General features: G+C 36.5%; 1 protein-coding gene and 1 pseudogene across 2 annotated transcripts; one reads left to right on the top strand and one right to left on the bottom strand.

Moving 5' to 3' along the window:
* Positions 1 to 471: 471 nt before the first annotated feature.
* AT3G43867 lies at positions 472 to 5,112 on the bottom strand (annotated as a pseudogene; the record flags this gene model as incomplete). Its single annotated transcript has 1 exon — positions 472 to 5,112.
* Positions 5,113 to 6,649: 1,537 nt separating this feature from the next.
* Positions 6,650 to 7,624, top strand: AT3G43870 (uncharacterized protein; the record flags this gene model as incomplete). Its single annotated transcript, NM_114255.1, has 4 exons — positions 6,650 to 6,734; positions 6,821 to 6,919; positions 7,014 to 7,096; positions 7,328 to 7,624. The coding sequence occupies 4 exons, from the start codon at positions 6,650 to 6,652 to the stop codon at positions 7,622 to 7,624; spliced, it is 564 nt and encodes a 187-aa protein (NP_189973.1).
* Between the last annotated feature and the right edge of the window lie 7,210 nt (positions 7,625 to 14,834).

The following is a 14,834-nucleotide window of genomic DNA, read 5'->3' on the forward strand; positions in this document are numbered from 1 at the left end:
TGACGAGAGCTAACCTAACAGGCATTACGAATCAACAAGTTAAAGCCAAAACGCTCCCTGCAACCAATACCTTGGTACAGGGTCACGAATCTCTGGAATTAGTGGTTCAGGCATTTCATCGAACACCTTTTGGGCGCGGAAATGTCTGAGCTCAAATTCCAGTTGATCAGAAAGCAATAGGCATTAAGAACAACTAATCCAGAAGGGATCTATCAATCAATACTCAATCACCTAGCATACTGAGAATTCTACACTACTCTAACCCATCCTCAGAAACCTATTCACTACTCAGACATCATCACAGAAAGCATAAACGTTGAACAGGTTGAAGACATGATAACAGCAGTATGATAACAGAATGAATAACAGTAAACGAAAATCAAGAACAGAAACTGAATATTGAATACTGAATAGATAAAGAGAAATCCGGATTACAAAAAGTCTAGAACACAAGGTCTGCGGAAATAAAAACTAGGTAAAAACCAACTAGTCTGCGAAAATGAGAAGTACATGCTACTTATAGCCAAATATCCCGAAACCCTAATACTCAAAACGACGAAGTATTTGGACGGGTTAAGAACTGTACTCGACCCACGTGGTCGAGTGAGAGCTCGAGTGAATAGCTGGAGTCTTCTTTTCTTCCTTGTGCTCGAGTGTCTGGATGAGTGCGGAATGAAGAAGGCTCTGAAGCTTGTCATCGAGTATGCAGTCGAGTGGTGTGATGGAGATACTCGACCTCTGGGTAGAGTGAGGAGGTCAAGTGATTGTCTGATGATGGAGGTGAAGGCACTCGACCTCGAGGTCGAGTGAAGTGATCGAGTGACCGTCTGGTGATGGAGATGATGGCACTCGACCACGGGGTCGAGTGGTTAGGTGAAGTGGTGATGTGCTCTACTCGACCTGGTTGTCGAGTGGTCTCTTGAGATCTTGAAGCTCCTACTCGACCTCTTGGTCGAGTGGTTTGTCATAATCAGGTCTGCTTCTTCCAGATAGCTCGTCAACAGCTCCAAATCACCTGAAATCAACGCAAATATGCAACATGCATGCAAAACTATCCTAAACATGCAAAGTGATGACAAATGATGTGAAATGGTATAAAACAGTGATGATATGATGCTAAAGTGATGACAAATGGATGCTCAAAACATGCAAAATACACACTTATCAATGTGCTTCGTTCGATCATGATGCACATTGTTCTTTGACAATGCTATGGCGCTTTGGGAGTCACAGAAAATCTCCACAGTCTCTTGCTCATAGCCAAAGTCCTTGAGCAGCCCTCTAAGCTATATTGCCCCTTTAACAGCTTCTGTGAGAGACATATATTCAGCTTCTGTAGAGGACATAGCTACTACCTTCTGTAGACACGACCTCCAACTAATGGTGCTGCTACCAAGTGTAAACACCATTCCACTTATTGACCTTCTGTTGTCAACATTAGCAGCTTGATCTGAGTCACAGTATCCTCTAAGAATGAAGTCTAATCCCCTTTTGTAACACAACTTCATCTTGAGTGTTCCTCTTATGTATCTCAGCACCCACTTAACTCCCAACCAATGTTCCTTAATTGGTAAACTCATGAAGCGACTGATGATACCAACCGGATAAGCTAGATCGGGTCTTGTTCCGATCATAGAGTACATTATACTTCCCACCGCATTAGAATAAGGTACTGACTTCATGTACTCTTCATCATCCAGGAGTTGCTGCTCTGAAGCAGCCTGCATCTTAAGGTGAACACCAAGACGAGTCATCACCGGCTTGCATTGCTCCATTTTATAAAGCTCCAATACCTTATTTAGATAATCTTCTTGAGACAGTGTTAAGGTTCCTTTACTTCTTTCTCTTGTGATCTCCATACCAAGAATTTTCTTTGCAGCTCCAAGGTCTTTCATTTCAAATCTCTCACTTAACTTCTGCTTCAATTCTGAAATGACCTTCATGTCTTTTGTAGCCACCAACATGTCATCTACATAGATGAGTAAGTAGATCTTTGAACCATCCTCCAGTGACTTTATGTAAGCACAACTATCACGAGGACTCTTCTCAAAACCAATCTCTAGCATGTAGCTATCGAACTTCTGGTTCCATCTTTTTGGTGACTGTTTCAGACCATATAGGGATTTGTTTAACAGACACACTTGATCTGACTTAAACTGATCTTCGAAACCTTTAGGAGCTTCCATATAGATCTTCTCTTCCAATTCTCCATGAAGAAATGTAATTTTAACATCAAGTTGCTCCAGTTCATAGTCCTCCTCTGCAACAATGGCAAGCAGAATCCTTATGGAAACGTGTTTCACCATAGGAGAGAAAACTTCAGTGTAATCTATCCCTTCTCGTTGTGCATATCCCTTAGCAACGAGTCTTGCTTTAAATCTTGCCATCTCTACACCTGGAATTCCAGGCTTACGCTTGAAAATCCATTTGCAGCCGATCACTCTCTGTTCTTTAGGCTTTGTGACTACAGTCCATGTATCATTTCTCAACAGTGAATCCATCTCTTCATCTATGCCTTCCTTCCACAGAACCCAATCATCATCTTTCAGTGCTTCTTGATAACTTGCAGGTTCGATGGTATCTCCATCAAAAGTGGTGACAAGGGCTTCAGCATTTAATGATTCCTCATCATCTGCAGACTCACTGTAATAGCCTTCCACATCAAAGCGCCTAGGAGCTCTTACCTCCCTTCTTTCTCTATCTCTGACCAAATGGTAACTGTCAAGAGTATTAGTCACCACTTCATTGTTCTCTGAATCATCATCTTAGAGATTGACCTGAGTTTGTGAAGGACCTCCCAGGGATCCTGTTTCTTCCAAGAGGTCTCCACCTAAACTCAAATCTCCAAGGCCTTCTAGATAAATGTCGAAAGAATCTCTTGATGTTTCAGCTTGATCTTGATCATCTTTGTTTTTTTTTTTGCATCAAATCCTTGTAAACAGCATTTTCCTGAAATGCTACATTCCTGCTAACTGTGCACTTCTTTTCATCCAACACCCAGACTTTGTATCCCTTTACCCCTGCAGGATAGCCTAGAAAGATGCACTTCTTTGCTCTAGGCACCAGTTTGCCTTCACCGGCATGAACAAAAGCAACACAGCCAAATCTTTTTAGATAGCTATAAACCGGAGACTTACCTGACCAGCACTTATCAGGAATCTCAAAATCGATTGTAGATGACGGTGTCTTGTTGAAGAGGGTGACTGCAGTGTTCGTAGCTTCAGCCTAGAACGTCTTTGGTAAGCCAGACTCGCTTAACATGCTTCTGACCTTCTCCATAATCGTTATGTTCATCCTCTCTACAACGCTGTTTTGTTGAGGAGTATAGGCACATGTTCGAGGTCTGACTATGCCTCTATCCTTGCAAAACTCATTGAACTGATTATTACAGAATTCTAGACCATTGTCGGTTCTTAGAATCTTAATCTTTCTATCCGTTTGGTTTTCAACCATAACACACCACTCAGCAAATGTTCCAAATGCCTCATCTTTATGCTTGAGAAAGTAAACCCACGTTTTTCTTGAGTAGTCATCTATGAATGAGATGAAATACTGACACTTTCCCAGAAATAAAGGAACCGATGGTGCTCCCCATAAGTCAGAGTGGATATAGCTTAACTTATCTTCAGTTCCATGAGTTGCGTTCACAAAAATTAACCTTCTTGCTTTAACATAGATACATTCTTCACACATTTCAAGTCTTGAGACTCTCTTTCGGTCTAGGTACCCTTTCTTGACCAAGATATCCATATTCTTTTGACTTATATGGCCTAATCTTCTGTGACATAAGACTGTATCATCTTTCCTTCTCTCCACAGTCATTGAATTACTTATCTCAGGCTTTCCTTGGAGTAAGTAAAGCTTCTCATGTTTGTTACCTATCAGTACAGCCCTAGTTCCTTCCTTAACCACTAAGACTCCTTTACTTGACTCAAAACTATAACCTTGTTCATCTAAGGTTCCCATAGATGGTAAATTATGATCCATGTCAGGAATGTACCTTACAAGGGTGAGTAAGAAAGATGTTCCATCCTTGTTTTGGATTCTAACCCTTCCAATGCCTTTGACCTTTGAGGTTGTCTTGTTCCCAATTCTTACAGATCCTCCTACATCTTCACTCAAATCCTCAAACCATTACTTCTTGTGAGTCATGTGGTAACTGCAACCTTTGTCCATGATCCACTCATTCTCCAGATTTACGTCAGTTGAATGTAATGCCTCTGACACATAGTATCCTAAGCCCTCAAATGTGTTCTTTGTAACCAAAGGAGCTTCGCCCTTGCTGTTGTTCCCTTGGTCTTTCCCTTTGTTATGTGGCTTTCCCTTGTTTGGACATGACGCCTTGAAATGTCCCTCTTCTCCATAGATCCAACAACCTTTCCTAGTTTTAGACTTAGATCTAGATCTAGAACAGTTGTTCTTGTTGTCATTTTCCCTCTGCTCTGGTCTACCTCTTGTCTCGTTCTTCTCTTTGACATACAGACCCTCAGCTTGTCCTCGTATACTCTTCTTATTTGAGCCAAGTTCCAGCTCCTTTGAGTAAATAGCTCCAACTACTTCATCGACTGAGAGAGTTGTTCTTCCTGAGCTATACTTAAGAGTATCTTTCAGTTGATCAAACTGCTTCGGTAAGGACATGAGCAGCAGAATAGCTTGATCTTCATCTGAGATTAACACGTTTGTGTTTTCCAGATCAGCTATTAGGCGGAGAAACTCATTAATGTTTGCCTCAACAGATAAGTTCTCTTGCATCTTGAAACTGTATAGTCTTTGTTTCAGATAAATGCAGTTTGGAAGAGCCTTAGACATGTACAGTCTGTCTAAAGCATCCAACATAGAAGCTACAGTCTTCTCTTTCTTGATCTTCCTTAGCACTTGGTCTGAAACGCTTAATACTATTGTGCTCCTTGCTTTCTGCCTTTTCTCCTCCATTATGGCTTCTTTCTCAGGTTCTCTTCCTTCTTCTAACGTCTTTGAATCTGAGACCATATGTGATTCTTTGAGAGCTATGGTTAGGCCCAACAGATCCATGTGAGCCATTAGCTTCTCCTTCCACATCGTGTAGTCTCCTCGTTCGTCAAACTTCTCCATTTCAACCCTTGCTGACGACATGGCTTCTTTGTTTTGTAAGGACTTTACTGAACCACCAATACAAAGAACCTTCGCTCTGATACCACTTTGTGAAAATTAACACACCACAAACCAAGAACGTTTAGCACTTTGAGAACCAACTTCGACTTTGAACCAAAAACAGAACCTTTGTAATGAGAAATGCAGAACAGAACACACACACAATGGTAACCCAGTTCACACCAATGGTGCTACGTCTGGGCCGGGAACTCTCTCCCGGAATCCACTATATAACCCTTTAGAGATTTACAAAGAGATTTCTTACCCTCTCAGCCCCTTACAAAGCTAACTAAGATTCACTCTCTTTCACTCACTGTTTCCCCAAGAACACCCAATACAAGTTTACTCTCTATTAAGTGCCTCTATGTTTCTTAACCTTTCTCTCTCTACAATGCTCAGCTTATATAGACTTAGAGGTTTTAACTTAGTCTCCTTCTGGATCCTTCTCGGTTCTTCTCCTTAATACGCTCCTCTGCAGTAGCCTCCAAGCTTGTCTTGTAGCCTGCTTTGGTTCAGGCTTAACGGCTCTTTTGCCTTCACACACAAGACAAGAGTTGTTTCCTCCGTACACCATTACTTTAGCGGACAAGCAAAACGGGTACTCTTTGTCTTGTGGTGTAACACCCGAAACCCAATCCCTTGAACCCACCCTATTTGTTTTGTTAAAAACAAAAGTCCATGGAACCCATTGAAGCCAAAGTGAAGCAAGTCACAAAATAATAAGGGTTTTGTTACATGTGTATGTATATATGCTTATATCGTCATCTTCCCGCAGCCTTCTCACGTCATCATCTACAGCAACTCATTACTAACCTAAGAACATCAAATCAACTTGATCCCAAGCCACCATCACCATTGATGTTGAGATCGGAGTTGTTGGAGCGTGTGGTTTTGTTTTTGATCACGTACAAGTGTGGAGTGAAAGCGAATGTCACGGATCATCACTATCAAACAACGACTTGATTGGATATATCAAGTTAGCTTTTGGGTTTTTGTGTGAATATGTGAAAGAAGGAAACAGTTCAAGTGGTGGAATTGGTGATCCGTTTCCCATCACGTCCGAAGGAGTTTGGGCGATTTCTTAACGTTCTGAATAGATCTCGTTCCCAAGTTTTCAGAACAGTTTTTCGATCCAAAATCAGAGGTAAGATCAATCGGAAAATTGCGTTTAGAGTTGGTGAATAGTCACAGTTTTCAGAGCGCAGTTTTTTCTAAAGTATCTGAGAAACATTGTAGTTTCAGGTAGAGGTTTTCAGGATCAATTTCCCGCTGAATCAGAGAGAATCAAGTGTGGCGTGAGGTGTCATTGCAATAATCATAATGTTAAGAATCCATGGCCGCTGACAGAGATAGAATCGAGATTATATTAAAGAAGTTATGAGTATTTCCTTCTGGGCAAGTAACTGTAGAAGCTGTCCAAATCTGTGCTAAGTATAAATCCAGAACAGTGTGTGACTATTGGTTTTGCGATGCGTTTTCCCGATGGACCAAAAGGAATTAGATCACGATCAAGACGTCTATGGAAAGATCTTGCTTCAAGGAATTTAGAGTAGCTGACATCTTGACCATCGGATTTAAGCTCCATCCGTATTTGACTTTGAAAGGTTGCCCAGAATCATCTCAAGTTGCAGAAACCTAGATATCAGTTCTGATGCATCATATTCAGAAGAACGTGGGAGATTCATGTGAGGTCTGATCGAGATGAAACGTCGTGGACTTATTCGTGATACTACTGGCTATATATTAAACGGTGGGATCACGTTTCTAACGGTTAGTTCTCGACTTATGAGTATGTTACTGAGACAGTTTTGTATAGAGTAAACCATGACAAGGTTTTATTGTTTGAATGGGAAACGGGTTCGGTTGGAGCTGAAGCTTTGCAGAAGCCTTTAGGACTCATGGAGTAAGGTTTTGGTTGATGGAGAAGCAAGGTGGAGCTCAAGAGTATGCAGTTAAAGCTCCTATAGTATGTTGGTTTAAAAGGAGAGAAAGGAGAATAGAGATGTTCTTCATCTTCAACTAGGCTAAGGTGAGGGTGGTATTTGCGGAACATGGTATCATTTTCTTTTGTTATGCTTCTTGACGCATGATATGTAGGCTTAGATATGATTGTATAGGATAAGATTACATGATGATATGATTTTATGATTGTTGAGTATGATGTTTGATAATGTGATGTTATGTATGATATTATAAGTATGTGTATGTTAAGTATGATTATGAGTATGTATGTATGATGAATGTAAGATTGGGGAGAATCGAGCTATGGGCCGTGGTCTCCCTAGTGATGTGGACAGTGATGGACCGACGGGTTAACAGCTGGTCAAGAACGGCTGACGAGCCCGGAATGGGAGTGTCTGAGCCACGAGGGCCAGCCTCCACCTATGAGGTTCTAGTCGTCACGAGGATGACTGGACCTAACGATGTGTATGTTTACATTAATATAAATAAGATGATTGTTATGAATTTGTTATTAGAAGTTAAAGCATGTTAGATTGATTGCTTGTGTCTAAGTTTATATGTTATGATGATGGTTGTATAGCTTTAGAAAGTGTTTTATGTTTCAGTGGGCAGAGTTGATTCCTCTCCCTGAGTATTCTTTACTCACCCCCTTTTCTTCCTTTTTCCTCAGGTTAGTAAGCGTGAGGAGTTGTGTGCAATATTTTGTTCGAGTATGAAGTTTAAAGAAAACTTTTTTGGCAAGATCAGATGAATAACATGCCGTCTTAATCTATATTGCGGGGCGGGTGTTACATGTGGTCCTGCATCTCCACACGTAATAACACTAAATTTGGATAATCTCTAGCTAATTATATACATTAATTGTAACAAGTTATAGTTGTTGGTCGTAATTGAGTTTCTAATGTTTGTAATGTAGTTAGTTATTAATTAAGTGTCGTGTCTGTTAAGTAAGTTAGTTATGTTTGTTGTGTCACAAGAAAGAGGAGTTAGAACTCTTGACTTTCATGTCTGTTGGTTTATATTTAAGTTCGTTGTTGTAAACCTTGTAAAACAGTTGTTGTGTTTCACCTTTTCTACAATAGAAAGAGAAGTTCTTCTATTTATTGTTCTGTTGACGATCAAAACAATTGTGAGACAAAGTCTGATTCTCTTTCTTTGTTCTTAACTGTGTTCTGTTTCTAGAAAGAGGTTTCAGTTTCCAACAATAGTGTCTATAATAAAACTCTTTCATCACTCCCTTCTCAAAGTAAAAATTAGATCATGAATCTTAGGTTTTGATTAAAAGGCCAACCAATTCTTGTATATACGGACTCTAACCATGAGCCTGATCTATGAGATTGATTTTTCTACACTAAAAATTATTTTCTAATCAAACATATGATTCATGTTGGTAGTAGATTCTTCACTAGCTAGCTATTAGAATATGTCCCACATCGAGACTTTGATAAATTGTGGAGCAATATATAAGTATGTGGTAAACCTCCACTCATTGAGGTAGCTTTTGGGTATGAGTTAGGCCCATACTAATATTGTATCAGAGCCAAGTTTCAATGTGTCTCGATTGTGTACCACCCGTTGATGTCCAGTCCCACAAACTTCACGCTTCAAATGTTCAATCCTGAGCGTGAGGGGGTGTATTAGAATATGTCCCACATCTAGACTTTGATAAATTGTGGAGCAATATATAAGTATGTAGTAAATATTTAATTTTTCTTGGATTTATTTTTTCATTAATTTGTTAATAATAACCTGTTATTTGACTTCATAAAATGTTCATCACATATGTGTCAGCACAAGCCAATGTTATCATATATATGACTCTGCACAAAATGGGCAAGCAAACTTCTCTTGGAAATCATGGTCTCCGTTTATTTCTTCAAGGGGAGGAGATCATTTAGCATAATACAGGGAAAGGTTTAGTAACATATTATCTAATCCTCATAAACTTTAGGATCTAAACTAAAAAAAAAATTCTCAATTAGAGAGGGTAGAAAAGAAAATACAAACTAAACAATACCCAAAATCCTAAACAAAACCGGCCTATAAGGACATATATTGCAACTTTATTTCAACATCCTGAGAAAAAACAACCTCAATTGTAAATTGAACTGCAAAGAAACAAGCTAACACTAATAAGTGAATATCATACTTCCTCTACTCTGTATATATATGCTAAGAACATTTATGAAGATTCTTAAAAGAATCTTGGTATAATAAGATATGAATTATATAAAAGTCCAGCACATAGATATGATTTTACAATTTTGGCGAGAAAACATGATTTTACGATTTTGGCGGGAAACATGTTTTTACGGTTTTGGCGGAAAATATGATTTTACGGTTTTGAGAGAAAAATATGATTTTGCAGTTTTAGCGGAAAAACATGATTTTACGGTGTTGTCGGGAAAATATGATTTTGCGATTTTGGTGGAAAAATTGAATACAATTTTGACGTAAAATAATAGTCCGTGATTTCCCAATTTATACATTTTTTTGGTGCAATATGTAATTTTAAAAAATATTAAATAAAATTTTATAGAAAATTAGTATTATTGCAAAGGTTATATTTGTCATTTATTCATTTTGACTAAACCATCTCCATCCAAATAGTCAAATCAAGTTTATCCAAATGAGTTTTAAAAGTTTGCCTAAACTTACAAAGTCATTCAGATGGATCATCCAAGTGATTCATTCAAAATATCTGTTAAATTGTCAAAAACAAACATCATTTTTTATCTCTATCTAAATGATCCATTTGGATGAAGAAACAAACAGGGCCGTAGTGAAAAAAAAAAAAAAAAATTGGATTTCACTGTCTTTTCTCATAATAAAATTCACAAGCAATAGATTTATAACAGCTTCATAAACACAACCTCTATATAACATACAAAACTAGAGCCGGAATAAACTCAAAAGAGAGCAGAAACTATTATATGACTCAGACATTTATTTCACATGTTTAACTCACAAAACATCAACGTACGAATATTAATTTAACTTATACATCTGAATTCTCTTAAGAAGAAGAATCTGGCATTCATCTCACTTGATACATGCAAATAACCGACTAATCACTAACTTATTCTCTAATTTTCATTCATTCATTAGTGTCAAATGTCGATTATTTAGGAAACTTTCTATGTACTTTTTTTTTTTAACTCAAGCTTTTCTATATACTTATAATTTTTTTTTTGATTTGATTTGTACCCACAAGTAAAAATTATTTGGTGAAAAATAAAAAAAAATATATAGTATATATAGCAAATAATATGTATGTATATATAAATATATATTATATATATATTGAGCCCTCTATGTTTTTTCTTTAATAATTTCTAGTATTTCTTTCTTTCGCTCTAGAGTTTCACAAAATAGTCGTGATGAAGAAAAGACGCGAAAGAGACCTCACCATCCCCGACACAACTTGGTCACGGTGGAATCTCCACAAGAGACATCAATATTCCTATCGATCTAATAGTGGAGATACTAAAAAAACTCCCCGCAATCTAGTGAAGTTCCAATGCGTCTCGAAGCAATGGTTATCAATTATCAGGAGATGTAGAGACTTCATAGATTCGATCGTGACTCGGTCTTTGACTCAGCCTCCTCATGATGCCCATCTCATCTTCGAGCATAATTCAGGCCCCCTCAACGAATGGTTCTTAGTGTTCTCGTCTAATACGTATACAAGAAGATACGCTATTTTTAACAGACAAAATCGTCGAAATAACGTTAGAAATAGCCGTTTTCGATTATATAAATTGGTCGATTTGATCTCATCGGAAATCTGAATGTCGTCGCAAACGTGTTACAAATTATCAACAGGTTTCCGATGAGGTATTTTCCGATAATTTTTCTACGCTTTTCTAACAATAACATTAGTTGGGAAACCAGTTGGAAGTGGAACATAGTTGGAAATGATCGTCGGATCCTCATTGAAAATATTTTCTGACAATTTTTCTACGCTTTTCTGACAATACATTGATTGAGAAACCGGTTGGAACATAGTCGGAAATGATCGTCAGATCCTCGTCGGAAATATTTTCCGACAATTTTCTAACGAATATTAATGACATGCATTGCATCAGAACTTTATTGAAAATCGGTCGGTATCTTCTTCTGATGGTTTCCCGACAACGTTATTCCCGATGGTATACTTATAAGATTAACATATAATATGTATATCATTCTATATGTATCATTCTGTACAGTAGTATCTATCTGTACAGTGGTCTTTATCTGTACAGTGGTCTATATCACGTAATATTCTCTTTTTTGGGAATGTTCCACTATTAGGCATTTTTAGATAATGTTTTTCTGTTTGAGGCACTTTATAGAGAATATGCACTTTTTCAACTAATTCTTTTTTTTTAAGACTTTTTTACCCTCAATTCAATATTTATGTTTTTAATTCTCAATTTCTCTTTCTTGTTATTCCTCTTCCACGATCCTTACCCAAAATAAATAAAATCTCTCTCTCTCTCTCTCTCTCTCTCTCTCTCTCTCTCTCTCTCTCTCTCTCTCTCTCTCTCTCTCTCTCTCTCTCTCTCTCTCTCTCTCTCTCTCTCTCCACGTCTCCATAACTTTTGGAGAAGTTTCGTAAACAATTCGATCTCAATTATCTTAGGAATTTGGTAAAAGTTCTATGTCCATAAGGTCTTGGAGGTGGAGGTGTCTGCAAACTGTAAGAAAAATCAACAAACAATTTTTTGGTGTCCATAATAATGAGTCCATTTAAATATATCCATTCAGAAAACTTTTTACTGATTCATATTCATTCTAAATACCTTTTTTTTTTTTTTTTTTTTTTGATCAAAGATTCATTCTAAATACCATGTCCATAATAACAGGAGATTCGATTAACCGTGGTTTATAAAGAAACCAAAGTTCCATGTCCATAAGGTCTTGGAAGTGGAGGTCTCTTCTAACTGAAAGAAAAATTAACAAACAATTTTTTGGTGTCCATAATAACAAGTCAATTTAAATATATCCATTCAGAAACCTTTCTACTGATCTATATACATTCTATATACCATGTCAATGATAACCTTTTTACTGCTCTATATCCATTATGTATACCATGTCCATAATAACAGGAAATTCGATTAACCGGAATCTCGATGCTACATAGATGAAACGAGTTTGACACATGAGAGAGAACAAAAATCAAATCAAGCCGCCATTGTTGAAGAAGAAGAGTTTCTTAGATAACTGAATCTCAAATTTATCTCAAAACAAATATTTAAATTGCAAAAGAAATTACAATCTTAAAGAAACCAAAACCTCGTATTCTCCAATTAGTCCAAAGAGAAGAGAAAGCCATCGTGTAGAGTGGATTTGGAGATTAATTGCAGATTTGGAATTGAAGATCTTCTAGAAAATATTTTTTTTCTTCGATAAAGTGAAAAAAAAAAAAAAAAAAGAGAGAAGAGATGGGAAAAGGAGAGATAAGAGATGGCCGATGGAAAAAATGTAGTTAAAAGGTAAATAAATAAAATAATTTATCTAAAGTGCCTTCTCCATTTAAAGTACCTAATTAGGAACTAACTTTCAAAAAAGTGTCTAATCACGTAATATTCCCTTTTTTATATCCCTTACACACCTCTCTCTCTTTCTCATCAAACAAAAACGTTTTTTTAACTACTTTACTAATTATAAATAGTAACCAAACTACTTCTCCAATTTTTTTATAGTTTGCTACAACAACCACAAATGTATAGTTTTTCTCACTAAACATAATAACTATAAACCATCTTATAACAAAAAAGGTTTCTTACAATAATCTAGAATGAGTAGAATTAATTCAAATACCATATTTTTAGAAGTTCTTAAACAAAAATTATTAATTTTAAGTGTAATTGAATTATAAATTAAAATTTGGTTTAGTAAGATTTGGTTATGCATGAAGTCAGCTGACTGAGGAAACAAAGAGAGCACACAAGAGGACTTGTTGGATATGTCTAAAGATGACAGGTTCTTTAGCATGGATGAATTGTTCGATAATGCGGAAGAACATGATATTGTCGTTACTTAACATCAGCTAAGTACACCGGTTCTTTGTTCTGGGCAAGGTCACTATCTCGATACTCAACGGCAACAACAACAACAACAGCAAATAGTATCAGGATCCGGGATGGTGACGAGCAACGACAACCACTTCCAAGAAGACTGGTCGGATGTATTTAATGCGAGTACTTTGACATGGATGCAATATTGAATGATATGAAGACAGAGCAAGACGTCCGTCTACCTGAGAATGTATAATAATATAGTGGATTTTCCGGGGTACCAATTTCTGGTGAGATGTAGGGTTTCCACATTAGAGACATGAACTCGTTAATTTTTTTTGTCGTTAGCTTTCTTTATTACAAAAGAGAGATCGATATCAAAAGTGAGATGAATTTAGCATTGTCATCTATGTTTGGATATTAGGGTCATGAATCTAATCTTGTGTGTTCTTCTATCAATGATACAAATTCACGTTACAAAATCATGAAACTCGTTGCTATAAATATATTGTTGAAGGTTTATGGTGGAAAACATAAATAAATCTGAAATAAAACACAAAAATACATAAATAAAAGTGTAAATAAACATAAATAAAATGCTTACTATTGTAATTCTTAATCAAAAATTAAAATGGTAAGCATTTTTCTTTCTGATGGAAAATTAAAACACACAAAAATCAAATCAAACTCCATAGATACGTTGAGATCAACTGCTTTTATTTTCTTTCTTTCATTCCTTCCTTCACGATGTCTTCTAGTAAACCGGTATTGTTTGACACTCTTGAAAATGAATCAGAAATAAAAGAGTAATCTATGATGGAATCACTAACACTCTGCGTTTTTGGTTGTGGAGGATAGAAAATTGCCGACAGTTCATCAAATGGAGATGAACGAGGAAGATTTTGTTGTCGTTTCTTCTTCTGCACCCGACCATGATTTGATTGTTTTTGTAAGTTTTTTTCATGTGAGAAACATTTACCCTTAGAAGTCGGTTTTTTGTGAACTAAATATGATTCTAGCATGCGCGGTGAATTTTCTGACAAATGGTTGATGATCTACTCATTGTCCGTTCTTCTTGCATGTTTACTCCATTTTGTAGCTTCAATCATAAAACTGCCAATGTTCTTGCATGTTTACGAATGGTTGACGATTTACTCAAAGTCCTTCGTCTTTTGTCTATTCCGTTATAGTATTGACAATTATTTTTTTCGTTTGTGTATGTTCATGGCATTTTTCCTTATGAATAGTTGTCTAATTAAATGTTTGTAAGTATTGAATTCTCTGTATTCGTCCTTCTTTTTTAATAACTAGGTGAGTTGCCACGCTACGCGTGGATTGTTGTTTTGAAAATTGTTTAAAAATAATTATGTTTAACTATTTTTATTGCTAATTTTGGTTATTTTGTGTATGTTATTATGTAAATAAAGTTGTATATTCATTTTATGTAACTTTTTTTTGTATAGTTAGATTCACTTTTGATTCAAATATCAATTCTATTTTTTCATGTATAAATCTTCTTATCTATATACCCAAGATTCTAATCTTTTTTAACTATCATAATTACATCAACAATATATGATACAATGGTATACAATTATGTTACTTATTTTGTTTGAAAGTTGCTTAACTTGATTCTAAGCAAACAATTTGTTATTACATGCATTCTCTCCTAATCTAGTATTACAATCACATCATGATAAGCTCATGGCTAAGTATTGGAGTGACATAATTTAA

The sequence above is a fragment of the Arabidopsis thaliana genome, chromosome 3, assembly GCF_000001735.4.
Source record: "Arabidopsis thaliana chromosome 3, partial sequence".
Taxonomy (NCBI): domain Eukaryota; kingdom Viridiplantae; phylum Streptophyta; class Magnoliopsida; order Brassicales; family Brassicaceae; genus Arabidopsis; species Arabidopsis thaliana.